General features: G+C 41.1%; 1 protein-coding gene and 1 pseudogene across 3 annotated transcripts in view; both read left to right on the top strand.

Annotated features, from left to right (window-relative positions):
* COG2 (component of oligomeric golgi complex 2) overlaps window positions 1-22,464 on the top strand; it is a 60,069-nt gene that overhangs the window by 16,982 nt on the left and 20,623 nt on the right. For 2 of the 3 annotated variants that reach the window (XM_023513902.1, XM_023513903.1), the window contains exons 5-9: window positions 737-840; window positions 4,956-5,064; window positions 5,758-5,943; window positions 6,688-6,812; window positions 20,277-20,403. In XM_023513902.1, the coding sequence (XP_023369670.1) occupies window positions 737-840; window positions 4,956-5,064; window positions 5,758-5,943; window positions 6,688-6,812; window positions 20,277-20,403 (651 nt within the window). The remainder of the gene's footprint in view (window positions 1-736; window positions 841-4,955; window positions 5,065-5,757; window positions 5,944-6,687; window positions 6,813-20,276; window positions 20,404-22,464) is intronic. The other variant, XM_003790982.3, reaches the window with a different exon arrangement.
* Window positions 7,765-10,810, top strand: LOC105887078 (annotated as a pseudogene).

Below are 22,464 nucleotides of genomic sequence, written 5' to 3'. Positions count from 1 at the left end.
AAATGGAATTCAAGACTTCTGAGTGTCCCAGTGCTCTTCCCTGTGTTTCCTAGATTTCTTCATTAGCACTGGTTTAAAATCTCAAAGGAGAGGAGACTTTGTTTAACTACCCTTTTAGGTCCCTTTTCAGTTTTTGTCTAAAGATTCAAGAATGTAGTCTGTGGCCAGAGGGCTTTTACCTGTTTTGTTCACTCATGTCCCTACTGTCTAGAAGGATGTCTTGATTGATAATAGATGCTTAATTAACTATTTATTTCATGAGTGACTTTGTAGTTTTTTTTTTTCTTTTGAGGGTGAAGAGTTTTTAAAATGTTCCTTAAACTCTTTGGTGATGTATTTAGTAAATTGGCACTTAGGTATTTAGGGATATGATGAACATGTAAATGGAGAGGATCAGAAACTAAAATTAAAACATGAAGAAAGGATCTTAAGAAAATAAATGTGCCAAAAGAAAGGTTCACTTCAGATGGGAAAGAAAGAAGGAATAAGAATGAAGAATATGCTCATAAGAAGGCAAAAAAAAAAAAAATAGAATGTTTAAATATGCTTGTTTTAGAAAGAATTAAGGTTTGCATTCTTGGGAATTCAGAGTTATATAGGAATATCCAAAATGTAGACTGCTTGCTCTAAGTATTTTGCATTAACTTTTTTGCTTTTGTGTTATCTTGCATTTAGGATGACAAGATAACTAAGATTAAACATCATAACATTTTCCCCTTAAATTTTATTTTCATAGATGTGTGTGTTGAGGCTTATACAAGTTATTCGATCAGTTGAGAAAATTGAAAAAATCTTAAATTCTCAAAGTTCTAAAGAAACATCTTTGCTAGAAGCGAGCAGGTAGGTATTTTTAACTAAATAACACATAAATTAATGTGTCACACCAGGCTAAAGTGTTCTTTCGGATAAAATTCATTTCTGATAAAAAAGAAACCAAGTCTGTGTCTTAGTGTTTTTATACGTATGTATGCATTTGTTTATTTATATTTCAAAATGTTGTGGGGGTACAAATGTTTTTGGTTACTGGATCACTTTTGTAATGCTGGAATCACAGCTAAGTGTATCCTGTCACCCAATAGTGTAACCAAGTCTATGGCTTAATGTTTTTAACTGTAGCTCAAGGAAAGTAGAGTGTGTGAAATGGTAAAGTTTATGTTACTTATTCTTAGAAAGTCTTCACGGTTGCAGCCAAAGTTCAAACATAGCACCTTTCAGGAAATCAGACGTGTGCTTTCTGTAGCAAATGTTTAGTTTTGGAATTTCCTTCCATGAATTAGCAAAATTCTTACGGATCTTCAAGATGTAGGACAGAATTCATTGCAGCTGTTTTATTATGGTTGATGTATCCTGGGGTTGAACATATACTAACATTAATTATATGAGTAAGAAATAGCTCAGGACACATTTAGTTGAAATTTATACATCGCGAAGAAAAAGCTTATAACATAAGAAAAAGATAACCATTTTTTTTGTTATACTGTATCTGTCTTATGACCTTCTTCCTCTGAATTTAAAATCAGCCAGATAGTGAGTGACTCAGGAAATGAGTTGACTGGATCATGTCAGTACTGGTGGGAAACCTCATGGGAACTGCCGGGAAACCTTCCCAGCTAGGCAGCCTGAGTCAAGTCAAGAACTGTGTCAGTGTAATTAGTGCTCTAATATAAGGCCACTAGTTAACACTGCCAGCAGCACCTGGCACACAGCCGGCCCTCACGCATGTCCAGCTTGGGTCTAACATTGGCATCTCTAAAGTCACTTTGATGGTCTCAGCGTTTTCTGTGACTGACACAGGATGAGCTGCTGGGAAACTGACCAAGACCAAACTGAATATACCAGTAGTTCTAAGTCTTGACCTACTATGAAGGCATGTGGATTTTTGTAGGGAATCAGAATTTTTGATTTGGAGGGCCTTAGATATGGTACCGTGATTCCTATCTCTCATTTTATAGGTTAAGAAACAAGGCACCTGGAAAGGAAGGGATTTCCTGTCTTGGGTCTCCACTTCCTTTCCTGATCATGACACGCAGAAGGGGTCAGTCCCTGCTGTCGTCTTCTCAGCTGACTGCACTGTGTTTCTGCCCCTTCCACTCCACTCATCTGTGCTTGTCAGAGTCAACGTTGATGCTCACTCTGAGAAGGCCGGGGGCCCAATTCACATCTCACTGCTCCGCTTCTCTCTTTTACTCTACAGCTTCAACCCTTCCCACTCTGTGCTCGCTCTCTGGGCATCTGTGATGCCTTCTTCCATCTTTGGCTATTCCCACTCTCTTTCTCCAGTGGACTCCACTCCCCCCTTGATGCCAGCTTCCCCAGGACACTGTTCTCAGCCCCACCTTAGTAAGCACTCTGGGTGGCCTCCTGCAGCCTCTTGGTTTTCACTACCCCTTGAGTGGTGCTCCCCAGATGGTATTCTGTAGTCTTCAGGTCCACGTCCATCTGGCTACTAGGAGTCTATTGCATATTCTGTAGGCATCTCACACTGATGTTATTGAAAGCTGAACTCATGTTTCCCTGCCTCTAGGGGCAAAAAGAAAAAAAAAAAAAAAAGAAAATGCCACTCTTCTCTTTCATTCCTCATCTTAGGAAATGGTACCTCGATTTCCTTCAATAACCAGGCCCAAAATTTAGGGGAGTCTTTCTCTTTTTTTCCTGTTCATCTCCTCCTTCTGTTCCCTGGGCAAGTCCTCTAGAGTCTGCCCCTTTGTCGTCTCTGACCTGGTGAGATGTCAGTCTCCTCTGGTCTAGCTCTTCCACTTCCGTATCTCAGGCAACGGCCTCCTCACTGACCCCTTATCTTCTCTAGGACACTAACTCGATGCTTTCAAATATGTCATAATGTCTCAGTGTGTGGTGTGTCCTCCAAAGGTTTCCAGATGTTTTTCGGATAAATATTAAATTCCTAACCACCCTTTGCCACTCTCCTATATTTTTCACTAAAGTTATTGAGAACTGCATGTGGTTCCCTGACTCCCACAGACATTGCTAATTTAAGCTTTTGTAATTTCATGTGTGCCCATCCATCTGTACTTTCCTTCTCTCCCACCTTCCCTTCATCAGCCTAATTCCTTTTTGTTCTTTCCTAATTCCTTTTTGTTCTTTCAGCTCAAAACATGCTTAAAGTATAGAAAGGTGGTTGTTCAAGGTACTGTGCTAAATGAAAAAAATGCAGGTTATAAAATAACGTGGATGTGTTTTTGTAAAATTTATTCTAGTGTTGGATACTGTTGATCCCTTCTTTCTTTAAATGGTATCCCATTCAGTTTTGTAACAGACTATACAAACAAGGCACTGCAGAAGTTACCTTTTATCACACTCAGTTACAGGACCACCTCCTCTAGGAAGTCTTCCCTGACCTCTCTGATTTAGATGCCCCATATCTGTGTTCTCATTTCGGCCTCTAGGCCACCAACCTGAGAACTTTCATGTAGTCACCTGTTTTCTGACTTTTTCCCTATTGGTTTATACAATCCCTGACATCAGGGGCTAGGTCTTTCTTGTTATACCCACAGTGTCCTAAGAAGAGGTACCAAACATCCCTCATGAAGGGATAGCTTCTGATACAGTATGTCTACTTCTGTCCCTGCTCTTTCTTGGGAAAGTCTCATCTTTAGCATGAGAGGCATTGTAGTCTTCCTCACCCTGAATCACCACCTTTCAAGGGCTTTTTTGAGACAGAGCCTCAAGCTATCCCCCTGGGTAGAGTGCTGTGGCATCACAGCTCACAGCAACCTCCAACTCCTGGGCTCAAGCAATTCTCTTGCCTCAGCCTCCCAAGTAGCTGGGACCACAGGCGCCCGCCACAACACCCGGCTATTTTTTGGTTGCAGCCGTCACTGTTGTTTGGCGGGCCTGGGCTGGATTCGAACCCGCTACCTTAGGTGTATGTGGCTGGCACCTTAGCCACTTGAGCCACAGACGCTGAGCCACAAGGGCTTTTCTTAATCCATATCAGCAATCTTGAGCTTTGGAGAAGGTAAAAGGAGGGCAATATAACCATTTCAGTTAGATATAAATAACTAGTTCACATGAAGTTATTCAGAGAGTAACCTGGGAGCAGGGAAATTCAAGGCAGAGTTGACTTTTTCTGTTGGCCACACCTCTCCTTCTGACTTGGCCTGGATGCTATGAGTACAGGGCTAGGAAGACCCCCTATGGCCTCAGCATGGCATTTTGCATGTCCTTATAACGTGGGTCTTTTTCCTCACTAAGGAGTTTTCATTAGGAGATGTAGGAGGCCTCAGCAAAGCCCAGCAGGTGCTTTGAGGCCTTTATACTTCTTTGCTGTTTTACTTCCTTTGGAATGGTATTAACACTTTATAATGTGTTTGGGGAGGGAGTATATTTATTATACTTTGCGGCAGAGACACAAAGAATGCCCTCTCACCAGGGCCCAGAGGATATCTATTGACTACTTTAAGCTGTCTGGTAAGCCCGTTTGAGGTATTTTATTGCTGCTGAAGGGCCAGTTTTTTTTTTACTGAGGAGACAAAAATATCTGGTGTTCTAAAAATAGTAGAGATATTATATTTTGCAAGGGAGTATGAGACAGGTAGAGAAATAGAAGAGTAAGGAGCCAGGTATAAACAATAGGATAGGATGACAGGGGGAGAGAGAGAGGAGAAGGGGGATTAGAAATGAAGAAGGTGGTCGGAAGTGGCAGAGTGTGAAGAATGTGTTAGAAACATGTGGTTGCACCCACCTTATGGCCAGGCCAGGAAGCACCAATAGCTTGTATTTAACCTTATTCCCCATTGCACCTAGACTGGGCTGTGTATGTAGCTCATAGGGAGAATTGGCGAAAGGCGCTTTAGCTGTAACAAGAAGGCCACGGAAAATCACTTGGTAAAAGTTAAAACATAGTCAGTGTTAAAGCATTACATTGCTAATGTTGATGTATTCTCATGGAAATAGAAACCTTAGGAATTAAATTTCTATATTGCTTTTTCTATTAGCCTACTTTCAACTGGACAAATTTTGGAGAGAATTGCCACAGAATTTAATCAGTTGCAGTTTCATGCTGTTCAGAGCAAAGGCATGCCTCTTATGGACAAAGTAAGACCAGTAAGTGTTGGATTTTCACAATTTTATGCTTATTATATGCTAAATAATTTTGATTTAACATAGTAATGGCCCTGATATTAATTGTTGATGTATAGGATTCTGAAGCTGGTCTTGAATTTTTTTCAGTTTTTGGGCTCCTGTGTCTTATGTGTCATACGTTATAGGTTTTGTGTAAAGACCTAATCACATTCCCTAAATTATAAGAGTAAAATTAATTCTGATTTTTATGTAATTTAACACATTACATGTGTAGACATATTTAATTTATCTAAAGGCTGAGTAACTGGGCTTTAAATCCATGTTGTGTATCATAAGATTATGATCATAAGATTCTGTAGCTGAAGAGGAAAATATCTTTTTTTTTTTTTTTTTTTGCTGTTTTTGGCCCCGGGCCGGGTTTGAACTTACCACCTCCAGTATATGGGGCTGGCGCCCTACTCCTTTGAGCCATAGTGCCGCCCCAAAATGCCTTTTTTATCATTCTGTAATTTTGTCTAACTACTTTGATGCAGTAGAGATTTACTTTTGAGGGATTGTGGAGAGAAGGAGGGAGTCATTGTTACTCTTCAGGAAATAGTAATACTTTAATTTTACATATATCATCTTCTGTTGGTATAAGAGACTTGTTCTGTGTATATTAAAATTTTTCAAAGTGGTTCCAGCTGGAGCTCTCTTATTCCTCTCTTCTTGCAGCGCATAGCTGGCATCACAGCCATGTTGCAGCAGTCCTTGGAAAGTCTCCTGCTGGAAGGCTTTCAGACTTCCAACGTGGACATCATACGACACTGCCTGTGGACATACGCCACAATTGATAAGACACGGGACGCGGAGGCCTTAGTTGGTCAAGTACTAGTGAAGCCATACATAGAGGAGGTCTGTGTACCTTATTTAACAGACACTCAGAATATCTGCTTGGTCTTCAGCTTCTTACTGGGTGTGAGGGATATCAGAAAATACAAGAGAGATCTTTCTGGGAAGATTCTCATAGCTACTCCAGTATCACCTGTAAGAAAGGGCTGCTCCTTGTTGGTTATAATAGGTGTGGCAGGAATTGGGTCAGCTTTGGTATGTCCTAGTGATGCTGTGGCTCGGTATATCTTAACTTAGTGGAAGTAAGAGTATCACCTAGGAAAAAGGTGTGCATCAGAATGCTTCTTAGGTCAATTTCATGGCATGTAGATTATACCTCAATAAAGTTGTTAAAGTGTTCAGATCCCTGGTCTTGTCAATGGAACAAGATGATTATGCAGTGACAACACTGTAGTGTACAAAGAACACACAGAGAGCACTGTGAATATGGAAAGCGTGTGTGTATGAGTGGGAGAGGACAGTTGTAGACCCACAAGTCCTCAGGGAAGAGATGACATTGGGTCCCCGTTTTGAAAAAATATGGAGAAGTTTGTTGGCCAGGAAGAAAGGAGGATCGTTCAATTGCCCGTGTCAGCCTAATTCTAGGAGCTAGTTTTCAGTGGGACTTGTTATTTACCTCACTGTTTAGAAAACATGTCAACTGGGGGGGAGACAGTGTGAGGAAGCATATTATTAGTTTTCTTTTTCCTCTGAAGTGTATAGTTTATACTTCTCTTTTAAAATGTTTTTTTAAAATGATACTCTTTTTACTAGGTGATTGCAGAGCACTCTGCCGGGTCTCATCCCACTGGCCTTCAGATCACGTACAATAAACTCTTGGAGTTCGTTCCTCATCATTGCCGCCTTCTTCGGGAAGTTACAGGAGGAGCGGTTTCTAGGTAACCTAAACCCTGCTTCATTGTAGAGATTGCACCTGTTCACTGCTAGTGTACTGCTTGACTGCTCATAGGAACCAACCCATCATAAAACTTGATACTTTTTTTTTTTAATTTTTTTTTTGAGACAGAGCCTCAGGCTATCCCCCTGGGTAGAGTGCTGTGGCATCACAGCTCACAGCAACCTCCAACTTCTGGGCTCAAGCGAGTCTCCTGCCTCTACCTCCCAAGTAGCTGGGACCACAGGCGCCCGCCACAACACCCGGCTATTTTTTGGTTGCAGCTGTCATTGTTGTTGGCTGGCCTGGGCTGGATTTGAACTCGCTACCTTAGGTGTATGTGGCTGGCATGCTAGCCACTTGAGCCACAGGTGCCGAGCCACAAAACTTGATACTTCATTGTTCCCATCCAGTGCTGCCAGGCAGGTTCCATTAGCCTCATTTCACAGATGAGGAAATGGATACAAAGCTAAGACCAAAGTCTTCATCTCTGAATCCAAAGCTCATCCTTATTTCTCCTTTGCATTGTCTTTTTCCTAAATTAGTTTGAAATCAAAATTACCTTTCTTATGTGATTGTAATATTATAATCTGTCTGTAAATGTCAACTCAGTAAGTTTTATGCTGATTGTGAATCATTTTCAGTTTTCCCTTGTGTTCAGTTTCCATGACTTTCCAAAATATCTCATTGCTTTTCACCATAGCCATTTCCTGGTGCAGGCTTTGCCATCTGCTCTTTAGAATGATAGCACCTCCCCATTGGGTCTCCCTTCTTCCACTCTCTCCCTCTGGGACATTTACCCCACATCTGAGATTCATAAACCTTTAGAGCAGTGATTCTCAACCTTTCTAATGCTGCAACCCTTTAATACAAGTTGCTATGGGTCATGATCCACAGGTTGAGAACCGCTGCTTTAGAAGCTTCTGAGTGTATAACAGCTGCCAGCTCATGGAGGCATGGCATGGCCCAGGCCATCCTGCAGCCAGCTGGATTGAGAGCAGGAGTGCGACTTGTGCTTATCTGGCATGTCACTGGATCCAGGAAGAGGGGGCCTCAACTTCCAGCTGGCCCTAAACTTCACCTGGTTCAACTTCAGATTTCATTGTTTCTTGGATGTCAACAGCCACAAAAGAGAAAAGACAATAGAAATGATATGTGAAAAATTCATCATTCATTCTGATCTTAGCAAAGCTGCTAATTGGAAGAGATTAGCTGAAGAATTTCTAAATACATCACTTCCTACCATATAGGAAATAAAGACAGATGCACATTATTCTATACTGTTACTTCTGTGTCTGTCTGATTCTCCTTCAAACAGGAATATGTGGAAATACCGGGAGATAAAGAAGTGGAAAAGAAAGATGATTTTGACTGGGGGAAATACTTGATGGAAGGTGAAGAAATTGACCTTGGTCCAAATATGAACACATCAGTCTAGTCTGAAGAAAGTGAAGACAAAGATGATCAATAGCCCTTAAGCAGAGAGGACTCTGGAATTCATGGAGACAGGACACCATTTGAAGAACAAGATCAAAACAGAAAACTGGCTCCTCGTGGCAGCTGGAAAGCAGATGAACCAGATGTCCGAAGCTGGCTAGAATAGCATGTAGTTTATCAGTACTGGACAGCTAGGTCCTCACTCTTTCTCATATAGTTTACATTCGCACTCTAATTTAGCTGCTGTCTGGGACTAACACTTATATAGGAATGATCCATTCTATATTCTGGATGACAGGGTCTTTGTTACTGAGACACAAGTTATTCAGGAAACCCTATGGTTACTTTCAGTGGTGAAAAAAACTCTTTATTTTTCAGTTGATATAGATAACAGTGGTTAGATAACAGTGAGGAACAATATTATGGTAACTCATTTGACACATAACTGTTTACGGTCTGTGCTGGAACAAATAGCAGCATATGGCCCAGGTGGAGTTTTGACTCCCAACAGTACATCAGTGAAGTCATGGGACACTGTTCTGAAAGCATGCCACTTGGAAACGGTTCTGTTTCTAAGAAGTCCCCTGAAGCTCCCTTTAGAAGCTACCAAGATTTCATGTAGACCCTGTGCAAATATTTCATTAATTTCAAAGAAGAATTTAGGAATTTGAAAAGTGTATCATCAATGGTGACAGTGGGATAACTCCGCAATAGTGGTGGATAAGTGGTTGCCTCGATTGACTCAGCTCAAGGTTCTATACAAAGTGTGGTGCTGACACTTGAAATGTCATCTGGGCATCTCACCTGTTCAACAGCTTGTACAAGGCCATTCTTGAATATGACAATTTTGGAGAAGCGTCTGAGCAAACCATCTCCCACCTGTTTTCTCTCTGGGTGGAGACAGTATGGCCCTACCTGCAGATGGGGGATTGTGCACAGGCACTGTGGGATGGCACCAGGGAGTTCATCATCCACAGAAACAAAGATGTTCCAGTAAATCTCAGAGACTTCTGGTGTGCCACTTACACATCATACAATGTATCAGAAGAGACAGAAGATGAAGACAAAATAAGTGATAATGCCAGTGCGAGTTCTGGCAGTGACCAGGGCACCTTTGGGAGGCAGCGCTCCATAGGTCCTTCCTGAAACTTGCACTGAAGCAGATCATAGTGGCTGGCAAGTTGATGCAGCTCTTGAAGAGCCTGCAGTGTGCAGAGAGCACCACATGTCAGGCAGCTGCCAGAGATGCAGAAAGGAAAGTTTGTACATGCTCCTTCTGGAATCTGGAGAAGATTCCACTCCACAGGTTCTTACTGAGCAAGAACCAACCAAAGAGAACCTAGTCAACAGGCAGTCCATTGCCAAAAGACATCTGGAACTGGATGGTGTCCACTATCCCCTGCTCACCATTAACTTCATGAAGTTGTATTTGGAGCAGAGTGACTTGCATGAGAAGTTTGCTGGTGGAGACGTTTGTGTGGACAGATCATCGGAATCTGTGATAGGCCACACCTTTGAGTTAACAATGAGATCTTGCCTCTGTCCTCATATTGATCAGCAGTAACTGAATTGATGTGGAAATCTCATACAGACTCTTAAAAAAGATTATACATTGGTAGAGTACTTGCAGGCCATGAGGAATTTTTCTTGATGGAAGGTGGAGATACCATGTATGACTTCTACACATCAATTTTTGATTAAATAAGGGAAAAGGAAACCTGGCAGAATGTGTCGTTTCTTAATGTCCAACTCCAAGAAGCAGTAGGACAAGGTTATCCTGAAGATAGTTCATGTCTATCTGTATGTTTTGAAAATGTGGACACAGCTAGGAAGAAACTACCTGTTCATATCTTAGATGGTCTGACCCTGAGCTACAAGGTCTCATGGCCTGTGGACATTGTTATAAGTTTGGAATGTCAAAAAATTTATAATGATGTATTCCTTCTCTTATTGCAAATAAAGTGGGTAAAATACAGTCTAGATGTTTTACTCTTTGATGAGCTGGTTAATACTGCTGAAAAGCCACAACTTAAAGAAGGCCTTCTACATGAACGAGTTACTCAGTTTGGAGCACAGAACTGGTACGAGAGCAGATTGATCAGATGTTCCTCTTATGAGTGAAGATTTTGTAAACAGCTTACATAACTACATCATGACCATCATCAGCTTTGTAAAAGTAGCTGTCATGAAAGTGTTGAGTGTGGCTCTCATGTTTATAGATGGTTGGCAGACAGGCCTGGGGGCTTGATGGAAACAACAGAACCTCTTTGCAGCCCTGAGATAACTACAGCACCTTACTCTACCAGAATATACAGAGAAAGTCAAGATAAGCGATATGGCAACGCAGATTGTGAACAAGAGCCACTGAGCCAGTACACAAGGGTGAAAGAATGAGCAGTGTTAACCCCAGCTCATTATAATACTGAAAGTCCCACCCTGGGGAGGTATTCACCCACCATTTTCTGTTCATGGGATGTATGAACTAGCAAGATTCCCCACTGCACTTGTGTGCCTTCCACTCCACCCCAAATATACAAGGAGTACACTCCCTCTATGCATTATTCATTTTGACCTCCATAAAACCCCCTTAACCCTGCTAATCTGAGAGGTGGCTTTGAGGTAGCCTGTGCCTCCCCCCTCCCAGTCGATGATGTATCCTCAGAAATAAATCCTTTCTTCCAAAGAAAAAAAAAGAAAGAAAAGAAGCTTCTCAGTGCTTATAGGGAAGGATCCAGGGTTCTTGGCACAGGGTATAAGGCCCTCTGCAGTCTGCCCCCGGTAGCTCTTCAGGGGAGCTGTACCATGGACTTTTCTCTGTGGCCCCAGTTGCTCCGAACACAGTGCCCATCACCTCTCCCGAGCAGCCTTGAACTCATGTGCGTCTCTGTCTTGTCTCTTGTTGCCCCATTGTCTTCCTGGGGAGCTGTTGTTCTTGCTCATGGAGCGCCAGCTCGATACCACTTCCTTCCAGAGACCACCCTTTATCCTATATTATCCTGACATTCTGCATTCATCATATCTTCCAGATTCCAGGACATGTTGCTCCTGCCTCTGTTGAGGGCTGGTATCCATCTCTCACTGTGGTCCCCTGCTGCACCAACCTCCCCTTCCCCTTCTCTTGACACAATGTCTTGAAGAGACCAGTTGCTTACCATTGTTTGCAAAATGCAGAAGTGAAGCTGTTCTTTTTTTTTTTTTTTTTGCACTTTTTGGCCGGGGCTGGGTTTAAACCTGCCACCTTTGGTATGTGGGCCTGGCGCCCTACTCCTTTGAGCCATAGGCACCTCCTTGAAGCTGTTCTTAACGGTAGAAAGGCAGTGCCCTATCTGCATGGCGTGAGCATTGTATTTCGTGTTGCCCCTTTGCTCTTTGAGAAAACGTGTAGTCATGCTGCTGTTTGCCCTTGGAAGTGCCCACTTTTCTTCCACTGTACTGTGTGTGTCAGGTGGAGCCTAGTTTTGCCACTTTTGTTTAGTGATCATGAGGATTTGGTCAGATTTGGGGATAAGAATTTAGTAGAAGTCATGGGATAAATTAAAGAAGCCAGTCATTAAATTTGACAAGGCTGGTCTTGGACCTGAAATGTCATTTCAAAGCTTTAAAGTTCTCCACAGTTTTTGGTGTGGCAGAATTGTTGTAGAAGCCTCAGAAATTTGAGTGATCTAAATCGAACCTTGCGAGGTCATCCTCACCAGCTTCTGCCCATCACGAGCTTTATAACTGGCAACAGCAACAGCATTTGTGATTGTTCACATGATCATCATCTGGGTCAGCTGTTAAACTTGGATATACCTAGTAGAGGAATTGCAGGATCAAATGGCAAGTCTTTTAGATCCCTGAGTGTTCTCCAAACTTCTTCCCAAAAGGAATGTATTAGCTTGCATTCCCAGTAGCAGTGCAGAAGTGTTCCCTTTTCTCGACATCCATGCCAACTTCTGTAGGTTTGGGATTTTGTTATGTGGGCTACTCTTACTGGAGTTAGATGATCTCTCAAACTGGTTTTGATTTGCCTTTCTCTGATGATTAAAGATAATGAGCATTTTTTCATTTTCATTTTTCTGTCTGTAGACTGTGCACCTGTCTTCTTCAGAGAAGCTTCTGTTCAAATATCTTGCCCACAATGAAATGGGATCACTTTTTCTTTCCTTATTAATAAGTTTGAGTTCTCTATGGGTTCTGGTTATCAGACCTTTGACAGAAACATAACCTACAAATATCCTGTCCCATTCTGAGAGCTGTCTACTTGCTTTACTTACTGTGTTCTTGGCAGTGCAGAAACTTTTTAGTTTGATCAGATCCCAGTAATGTATTTTTGGTATAGCTTCAATTGCCCTGGGAGTGGTGGCGCCCTTCCCATAAAGTGTTCTCCCAGGCCAGTTTCTTCAAGTGTTTCCCCTGCTCTCTCTCCAAGAATCTTTATAGTTTCATGTCTTAAATTTAAGTCTTTTATTATTCAGTGAGAGTCAATTTTTGTTAGAGGTGTAAGGTGTGGGTTCAATTTCAGTCTTCTACAAGTCACCAGCCAATTCAACAAGCACCATTTGTTAAATAGGGAATCTTTCCTCCAATTTATATTTTTGATAGGCTTATCAAAGATCATATGACAATAAGTGTCTGGCTTCATCTCTTGATTTTCAATTCTGTTCCATACATCTGCCTCTCTTTTTGTGCCAGTACCATGCTGTTTTGATCACTATAGATTTATAGTATAGTCTGAAGTCTGGTAGCGTGATTCTTCCTGATTTGTTTTTATTTCTGAGTAATGTCTTGGGTATTTGAGGTTTTTTCTGTTTCTGTATAAGATGAAGTACTAGTTTTTCCAGATCTTTAAAGTATGATTGAGGTGCTTTAATGGGGATTGCATTAAATCTGTAGAGTGCTTTGGGTAGTATGGACATTTTAACAATGTTGATTCTTCCCAGCCATGAGCATGGTATGTTTTTCCATTTGTTAACATTTTCAGCTATTTCTTTTCTTATAGTTTCATAGTTCTCTTTATAGAGATCTTTTACGTCCTTTGTTAGGTAAACTCCCAGATATTTCATCTTCTTTGGCACTAGTGTAAAAGGAATAGAGTCCTTGACTGTTTTTTCAGCTTGACTATTGTTGGTATATATAAATGCTACTGATTTGTGAGTATTGATTTTGTAACCTGAGATGCTGCTGTATCCTTGATCACTTCTAAGAGTTTTGAAGTTGAATCCCAGGGGTTTTCCAGGTATACAATCATATCATCTGTAAAGAGTAAAAATTTGATCTCTGACTCTATATGGATATCTTTGTTTGTCTTCTCTTGCCTGATCACAATGGCTAAGACTTCCATTACAACGTTAAAAAGCAGTGGAGACAATGGGCAACCTTGCCTGGTTCCTGATCTGAATGGAAATGCTGTCCGTTTTACTCCATTCAGTATAATATTGGCTATGGGTTTGTTATAGATGGCCTCTATCCCCAGTTTAAGAATTGTCCTGTCTATACCTATTTTCTTAAGTGTTCTGATCATGAAAGGATGCTGTATATTATCAAAAGCTTTTTCTGTATCAATTGAGAAAATCATATGGTCTTTGTTTTTTATTTTGTTAATACAATGTATGATATCTATAGATTTACATATATTGAACCAGCCTTGAGACCCTGGGATGAAACCAGTTTGGTCATGGGGTATAATTTGTTTGATTTATTGCTGGATTCTGTTTGCTAGTATCTTATTGAATATTTTTACATCAATATTAATTAGAGATATTGGTCTATAATTTTCTTGTTGGGTCTTTTCCTGGTTTGCGGGTCAGGGTGATATTTGCTTCATAGAATGTGTTGGGAAGTATTCCCTCTTTTTCTGTGTTTTTGAAGAAGGTTAAGTAATGAAGGTACTAGTTCCTTTTTGAAGGTTTGGTGGAATTCCGATGTGAAGCCATCTGGTCCTGGACTTTTCTTTTTAGGAAGATTTTATATAGTTGATACTATTTCAGAACTTGATATAGGCCTGTTCAACATTTCTACTTCTTTCTCGCTAAGTCTAGGAAGGTGTTGTGCTTCCAAGTATTGGTCTATTTCCTTCAGATTTTCATGTTTCTGAGAACAGAATTTTTTGTAAGGATTTTTTGAATTTCTGAGGAGTCCGTTGTTATTTTGTGTTTGTCATTTCTGATTGATGAAATTAGGGATTTTACTCTTTTATTCCTAGTTAGGTTAGCCGAAGGTTTATCTATTTATTGACCTTTTCTTTTTCTTTCTTTCTTTTTTTTTTTTTTTAGAGACAGAGTCTCACTTTGTCACCCTCAGTAGATTGCCGTGGCATCACAGCTCACAGCAACCTCCAGTTCTTGGGCTTAGGCGATTCTCTTGCCTCAGCCTCCTGAGTAGCTAGGTCTACAGGTGCTCACCACAATGCCTGGCTATTTTTATTTTGTTGTTGCAGTTTTGCCAGGGCCAGTTTTGAACCTGCCACCCTTGGTATATGGGGCTGGCGCCCTACCCACTGTGCCACAGGCGCCGCCCTTTATTGACCTTTTCAGAAAAACACTTTTTGATTGTTTGATGTGTTGTATAATTCTTTTGTTTTCAATTTCATTTAATTCTGCTCTAATTTTGGTTATTTTTTTTCTTCTGCTGGGTTTGGGGTTGGGATGTTCTTTTTTTTTCTGGTTGCTTGAGATGTCCCATTAAATTGTTGCCTTCCTCTCTTTCCATTTTCTTGAGGAAGGCTTGCAACGCTATAAATTTCCCTCTTAGGACTGCCTTTGTGATATCTCAGAGGTTCTGATAATTCATGTCTCCATTATTGTTTTGTTCCAAAAATTTGATAATTTCCTTCTTACTCTTGTCTGTGACCCAGCTATCATTCACCATAAGGTCATTTAGTTTCCATGTCTTTGTGTGAGTGTGCAGATTCTTGTTACTGAGTTCAGCTTTTATGTTGTAATGGTCTGAGAAGATACAAGGAATAATTTCTGTTCTTTTTTTTGTTTGTTTGTTTGTTTTTGAGACGGAGCCTCAAGCTATCCCCCTGAGTAGAGTGCCATGGCATCACGCTCACAGCAACCTCCAACTCCTGGGCTCAAGCGAGTCTCCTGCCTCAGCCTCCCAAGTAGCTGGGACTACAGGCGCCCGCCACAACGCCTGGCCATTTTTTGGTTGCAGCCATCATTGTTGTTTGGTGGGTCCGGGCTGGGGATTCGAACCCGCCACCGTAGATGTATGTGGCTGGCGCCTTAGCCGCTTGAGCCATGGGTGCCGAGCCAATTTCTGTTCTTTTAAATTTGCTGAGGTTAGACTTGTGACCTAAGATGTGATCAATTTTGGAGGATGTTCCATGGGCTGATGAGAAAAAATGTGTATTCAGTTTTGTTAGGATGAAATGTTCTGTAGATGTTTGTTAAATACAATTGTGGAATGGTCAATTTTAAGTCTAAAACTTCTTTGTTTAGTTTCTTACTGGAGGATCTATCCAACATGGCCAAAGGGGTATTAAAATCTCTGACTATTATGGTGCTGGAGGAAATCAAGTTGCTCATGCCTGTTAGGGTCTCGTTTATAAATTGAGGAGCATTCTGGTTGGGTGCATAAAGGTTAATTGAAATCTCATCATGTTGAGTGTTGCCCTTAACACATATGTAGTGACCTTCCTTATCTTTCTTTATCTTTGTTGGTTTAAAGCCAATTGTATCTGTGACTAAAATTGCAACACCTGCTTTTTTCTGATTTCCATCTGCCTGAATTATAGACAACCATCCCTTCACCCTGAGGCTATATTTATCCTTGAAGATTAGATGAGATTCTTATAAGCAGCAGATGTCTAGACTGAGTTTTTGTATCTAGTCAGCTAACCTGTGCTTCTTTACAGGACAATTTTAGCCATACACTTTAATTGAGAGTATTGATAAGCCTGGTAATGTTTTGGGTGTCGAGTTTTTTTTGAAAGTCTAGTGAACCTTTTTAATCCTTTCATCACTGTGGAAGTTGGAATTTGATCAAAAGTTTCTGAGTGAGTTTACTTTGGTGGTATAGCATTGTGCTGGTCATTGTGGAGTCTGAGAATATCCTGGAGAGCTGGCTTAGTTATGGCAAATTTCTTCTACATGTGGATGTCATTAAAGTATTTAATTTCTCCATCATAAATGAAAATCACTTTAGCTGGATACAAGATCCTGGGTTGAAAATTGTTTTGTTTTAGAAGGTTAAAGGTCAATGACCATCCTCTTCTGGCTTGAAAAGTCTCTACAGAGAGATCTGCAGTCATTCTAATATTCTTCTCCTTATAGGTTATGGTTTTCTTAAATCTGGCTGCTTGCAGAATTTTCTCCTTATATTAACTTTGGTGAAGTTAATTACAATGTGTGTGGGAGATGGGGTTGAGTCCATCTGGGTTGGGTTGGGTTGAGTCGTACTGGGGTTCTGAAACTGTCTGCTATTTGAATTCAGAATCTCTTGCCATGTTTGGGAAGTTCTCCTCGATTATCTCTTGGAGTAGAGCATCTGGACCTTTTGAAACAACCTTGTTGCCTTCAGGAATTCCTATAAAGTGAATGTTTGTCTTCTTGGAATTGTCCCACAGTTCTCTGAGAGAATGATCTGTTTTTGCTCTCCACTTCTCTTCCTCTTTGAGCATTTGGGATCATTCAGAAGCTGTCTTCAATGTCAGAAATCCTTTCTTCTGCCTGCTCCATTGTGTTACTGAGGGATTCTACTGTATTTCTCATATCTTGGAGGGCTGCAAATACTTTTCTCAATGTGTCAAAATCTTTGGTGATTTTGCCTTTCAATTCTTTAGACAACTTTTGAATTATTCCTAGAATTTCTAGTTCCAACTTTACTTCCATTCTGTTAGCATTATTTGCCATCCAAATTCTAAACTTGATTTCTGACATCTTACCCATTTGTTTATGCATGGGACTTTCTGATGTATCCACCTTGTCGTTCCTTGGGGGAGTTGATCTACTTTGATTCTTCATGTTGACAGAGTTTTTTCACTGATTCTGCCCCATGATTATTTTTCACCATTTGGCTAGATGAGCAGGTAAGTTGAAATTTGATTGGGGGCTCCTGGAGTAATGATTAACCAGCCCTTTGTCAGCGAGCTGGGACTGGTGACTGCAGCTTTTCTCCTACAACTTTGCAAAGAACCCATACAGTACTATAGCCTGTGACTCTGGGGACCTGCTTGGTATGGTGGGGCTAGGTGGCTCTGTCTTGTATTCAGTTGGTCTCTGTCCAATCCTAATGAATCAATGACTCTGGGTTGAAGTCTCAGCTGTGGAGAAATACAAGCAACTAAGAAGCCTGCCCCCATAGGCAACAACTGGAAGAGGAAAATCAAACCTTCCCCCTACCACACAACCAGGATACCACCTTGGAGGGTCCTCGGGTGATTGGCCCAGGTCAAGAGTTCCAAAGCAGTTGTCCCAGTCAGCACCAACTCTCAAGTGTGAGAGTTCAATAGGTCTCCAGCAACTAGATGGCAAGGGTCTATTGGCAGCTCAGATGTGGCTCACTCTAGTGCTCCATGGAGTCAGAAAGGCCCGCCCAACAATGAGTTAGTTGCAGGGAGGTTAATGCCTCCTTCCCCACCTTGCACCTCTGTCACACCTAGTCACTGGTAACCCTGCGAGGCTGTGACCCAGTCCCTCCAATGAGCAAGTGTGCCAGGGGTTTGTGCCTGCCAGAGTCACAGGGAGATTGTCTCCTCAGCTAGGCTGTCACACTCTGCCACCATCCAGCAGGGGGAGCTGAAACCTGACTACTTCAGGTGCTTAATGGAAGCTGGGGAATGTCACTTGGTTCTAGCCCCACCCTGGGCTGATACTACTGGCAATTATATTCTTGTGGAATTTGCATTTCTATCTGGCTGTGTTCACTATTGGCCAGGCTCATTTTGAGTTCTCAGAAGCTACAACTCAGCCCTACCCTGTGCCACCTCTCAAATTCTTGTGGAGCTGGCATCTCTTTTACCACTGCACTCTTTGTTGGGCAGGTGTGATTAGCGCTCACAGAGGACTCTCAGTTCCTACCCTACCCTGGGCTGATGCCACTGCTACATGCCATCTTGTCCCAGCTATCCTTCACTGGGGACTGGGTGCATCTTGGGCTCACAAAAGCAGCAATTCTGACTGAGCTCTGCCCTGGGAGTATGCTGGCTCTGTGCACATGTATTCTAGTCTCAGTCCCCTCTGAGCCCCACTCAGGGCAGGAATCGCCTCAGGCATACCCTTTGCTCAGGGGGCGTACATTTCAGTCCCAGATATGCTCTACTGTGGCTGTCCCCAGAGTAGAGGCCTGGCTCCCTCTGGTTGCTAAGAGAGATGGGAAGTGTTTTTCTAAAATACCACCAGGAGTGTGAGCCCTATTGTTCCTACTGGTGCAGCACCACTGCTGCACTCTGCTGTAGGGCACTGTTTCTCCCTCTCCCACTTGACTTCCTCATGCCACAGTCCCACTTTACACCCATGCCGCTGATTTAGCACAGACTTGTAGCAGCCCATACCTTGTCCGTACCTCTTGGGAAATTACCCAAGAGTCTGGACTCTGCAGGGGACTGGCTTCCAGATCTCAGGGTGGGAGTGGAGGGGAGTGCTGGGAGTTCAGAATTGCAGGTAGAGTATATGTTAAGTTTTATGCCTAGCGGGAGAGTGCCATGACACACTAGTGGGCCCTCTCTGGGGAAGGAAATCCAGTTTTGAGCAGGTTTCTCCTGTGGGATAAAATAGGAGGAGATCTGAACGCTGCTCGTTTGTTTGTAGAAAGTACACTGGGAGCTGTTCTCATGGGGGAGGGGACTCCTGTCCTCTTGGCACTGGAGTCCCAAGTACCAGTATTTGTACCTATTGTTTGTTTCCTTGAGGTCGCAGCTCACCTCAGCAGGGGTGATGTGTACTCTTCAATCTAATCTCTTGGCTCAACTCCAGACCATTAACTCACTTGATAAACTTCTGTCCATTAACTCTTCTGGATGGGAGCCTCTGTGGAAAGCTGGCTCCAGTTGGCCATCTTGCCTCTCCCCTCCTGGCATTATAATATTAATCCTTATAATGACTATGTGAAGTTGATACTATGGTGATCTCTGTTTGAAAGATGAAGAAACCAAAGCACAGAGATGTTGAATGATTCTCTAAGATTTGAACCCAGGTACTCTGGATCCAGAGTGCCTGCTTTAATTTCAGTGCTACTTTTCATTGAAGTTTGTGAATTAGGAATCCAAAGTCCAATGCTGAAAAAAGTAGGCAGGCAAACACAAAACACATTAATTTTTTGTATCAAAATCTGTAATCAAGATTTTATATGAAATAGTTATAGAATTTTAGAACTGATCTTAGAAATAACTTAAATGCAAAGCTGTCTGTAATTGATACATTAGCATAATTTCAAGTGTTGTGTGGTTTCATGGTATTCAGGTTGAATGTGAATTTACTTTTCCTACTGTATTAGACTATTGTACTTTTTTTTTTAAGATAAGAGTACAGAATGTGATAGCCTATTTTAGAGGGAGAAATGGTACCCAGGCAATTTTATGTGGGGGTTTTGCCTTATCCTCACCACAGATATAGGAGTCAGGACTTAGGATATTTCTAAGATTCAAGGACTAAAGTAGAAATTTGAATCTAGAAGCCAACTGACAAATATGACCTTTTTTGTTTGTTTGTTTTGAGGCAGAGTTTCACTATGTCGCCCTTGGTAGAGTGCTGTGGCATCGCAGCTCACAGAAACCTCCAACACTTGGGCTTAAGTGATTCTCTTGCCTCAGCCTCCCAAGTAGCTGGGACTACAGGTACCTGCCACAACCCTCAGTTATTTTTTGGTTGCAGTCGTCATTGTTGTTCAGCAGGCCCAGGATGGGGTTGAACCCACCAGTCTCGTGTATGTGGCTGGCGCCCTACTCACTGAGCTATGGGTGCCTCCTGACAAATATGACTTTAAAAAAATATCAAAAGAAGTTTTAGGCTGAAGACCTATGAGTAGGAGCAAAATGATGGACATTTGCTCTTTGTAAAAAGAAGATTATGGTCTATTTTATTGAAATTTTGCTCTTATCTTACAGTGAAAAAGTCAATACTGTTCCTGGATATGACTTTTTGGTGAATTCTGTCTGGCCAGCAATAGTACAAGGATTAGAAGAAAAGTTACCCTCTCTTTTTAACCCCGGGAATCCCGATTCATTTCATGAGGTAACTCCCCCCACACCTGTCATCTTGAGTCTTGAAGATGTTAACCTGAGACTTTAGAAAAAGCGTATCTATTTCTGTATGGCCTTGGTTCTGGGGTTTGTTAAAAATGAAAATTTGAGTTGTTCAGTGAACATTTACCTTAAGACACATACCTTGTTTTTATAATTTTAAGAATAAGAACATTTTTATTTTGGTTTTTATTTTGGATTCATAAGAGAGTATGGATGATTAGGTTACATTATTTGCATTTGTAAGGTGTAAAATGTAATTCAGTTTAGATACAATTGTGATTAGATATGTACATTATTTTATAACTTTCCTAAAAATGTCCTAGAGATGATTAAAAGACAGTGTTTTTGTAGTTGTTTTCTGTGAAAAATTAAGTTTATACATCTCTACTGTGCAATTTTGAAGGAAAACAAAAGCAAATCCAAGCTTTGATTGGATTTTAAAATGTAATATATAAATGTTCTTTATAATTAAAAAAATTAAGAAGCCCTAATATTTATCTCTCTTTAAAGAAAAATTATGTTATCAAGATTTCATAGTTAGGGTTTTTTATTTTTATTTTTTTGCAGTTTCTTAGCTGGGACTGGGTTTGAACCCGCCATCCTCAGCATATGGGGCCAGTGCCCTACTCCATAGGTGCCACGCTCATAGTTAGGGTTTTGAAAGTAAATTTCCAAGTTTGTTTCCCACTGTGCCATTTTTAAAGGCAGTATGTAGTGTGAGAAGTAAGGCTGGAGACAGATGGCCTGATCCAGTCCCCGCTAGTGAGTTGCCCAGCCTCTTAGTGCCTTTCTTCCTTTTCATTCCTTTGATTTTTGTTTTCTTTCTTTCTTTCTCTCTCTCTCTCTCTTACAATGTTTACATCTATTAGGGAGAGTTCCTCTTATAATTGTGTCCCCGCCTCAAGAGATGGCCATACACCCTAACATTGTCCCCAGTAAGTGGGAGCACACCCTCCCCCATTCTCCCACCCCTTACCTTGAATTGATTTGAGTTTTTCTCTTATGGGGCATGTATTTTAGATTGTCTACTGGTTTTATATAAGTATTTAATACATTAGATTCTTGCTTCTCCATCCTTGTGATGGTTTACTAAGAAGAATGTGTTTTCCACCTCCATCCAGGTTAAAATGAAAGATGTAAAGTCTCCATCTTTTTTAGTGACTGAATAGCCATGGTATACATATACCACAGCTTATTAATCCGTTCCTGGATTGGTGGGTGTTTAGGTTATATCCATATATTCGCAATTGTAAATTGAGCTGCAACAAACAAGCTAGTACAAATGTCCTTATGATGAATGGATTTTTTTTTTTTCTGGGTAGATGCTTAGTAATGGGAATGCAGGATATAATGGGAGGTCTAATATGAGTTCTTTGAGGATTCTCCATACGTCTTTCCAAAGAAGTTGTATTAGTTTGCAGTCTCACCAGCAGTGTAAAACTGTTCCCTTCTTTCCACATCCGCACCAGCAGATTTTTGATTTTCTTACCCAATGAGACAATCCTTTTCTCTTAATTAGGTAGTTTATTAAATGTACAATGATATAATTACTGATGTATTTGGGTCTTATTTGTCCTAGTTTTCTTCCCTCTTTTCCTTCCTGCTGTCTTTTTCTCTACTGTTCCTTTTCCACCTTCTTTGTATTTTAGACCTTTGTGGATTTTTCTTGTGTCTGTATTTTCCCTCTGCTGATCGGGAAGTTTACATTTGTATATGTGAAGTAATCTTAGTGGTTACTAAATAGAATCTAAAGTTCATTGATGTTCTCATGTCTCCTCCTGAGCAGTACATAGAACTTAGAACCTTAATGCTCATCAATGCCTTCTCATGGTGTATATTATCAGTTCAGGCTCTTAGATGTTATTTTTATTTTTTTTTAATTGTGGATATTTTATTTTACAAATAGATAAAAGCAAGAGAACAAGGAAAAGAAAGGATTTTTTATTTATTTATTTATTTATTTATTTTTTGAGACAGAGCCTCAAGCTGTCCCCCTGGGTAGAGTGCTGTGGCATCACAGCTCACAGCAACCTCCAACTCCTGGGCTCAA

The sequence above is a fragment of the Otolemur garnettii genome, unplaced genomic scaffold (assembly GCF_000181295.1).
Source record: "Otolemur garnettii isolate 467f Iridium unplaced genomic scaffold, OtoGar3 scaffold00045, whole genome shotgun sequence".
NCBI lineage: Eukaryota > Metazoa > Chordata > Mammalia > Primates > Galagidae > Otolemur > Otolemur garnettii.
The sequence above is the reverse complement of the archived record's forward strand: the minus strand, read 5'-3'. Positions and strand labels throughout refer to the sequence as shown.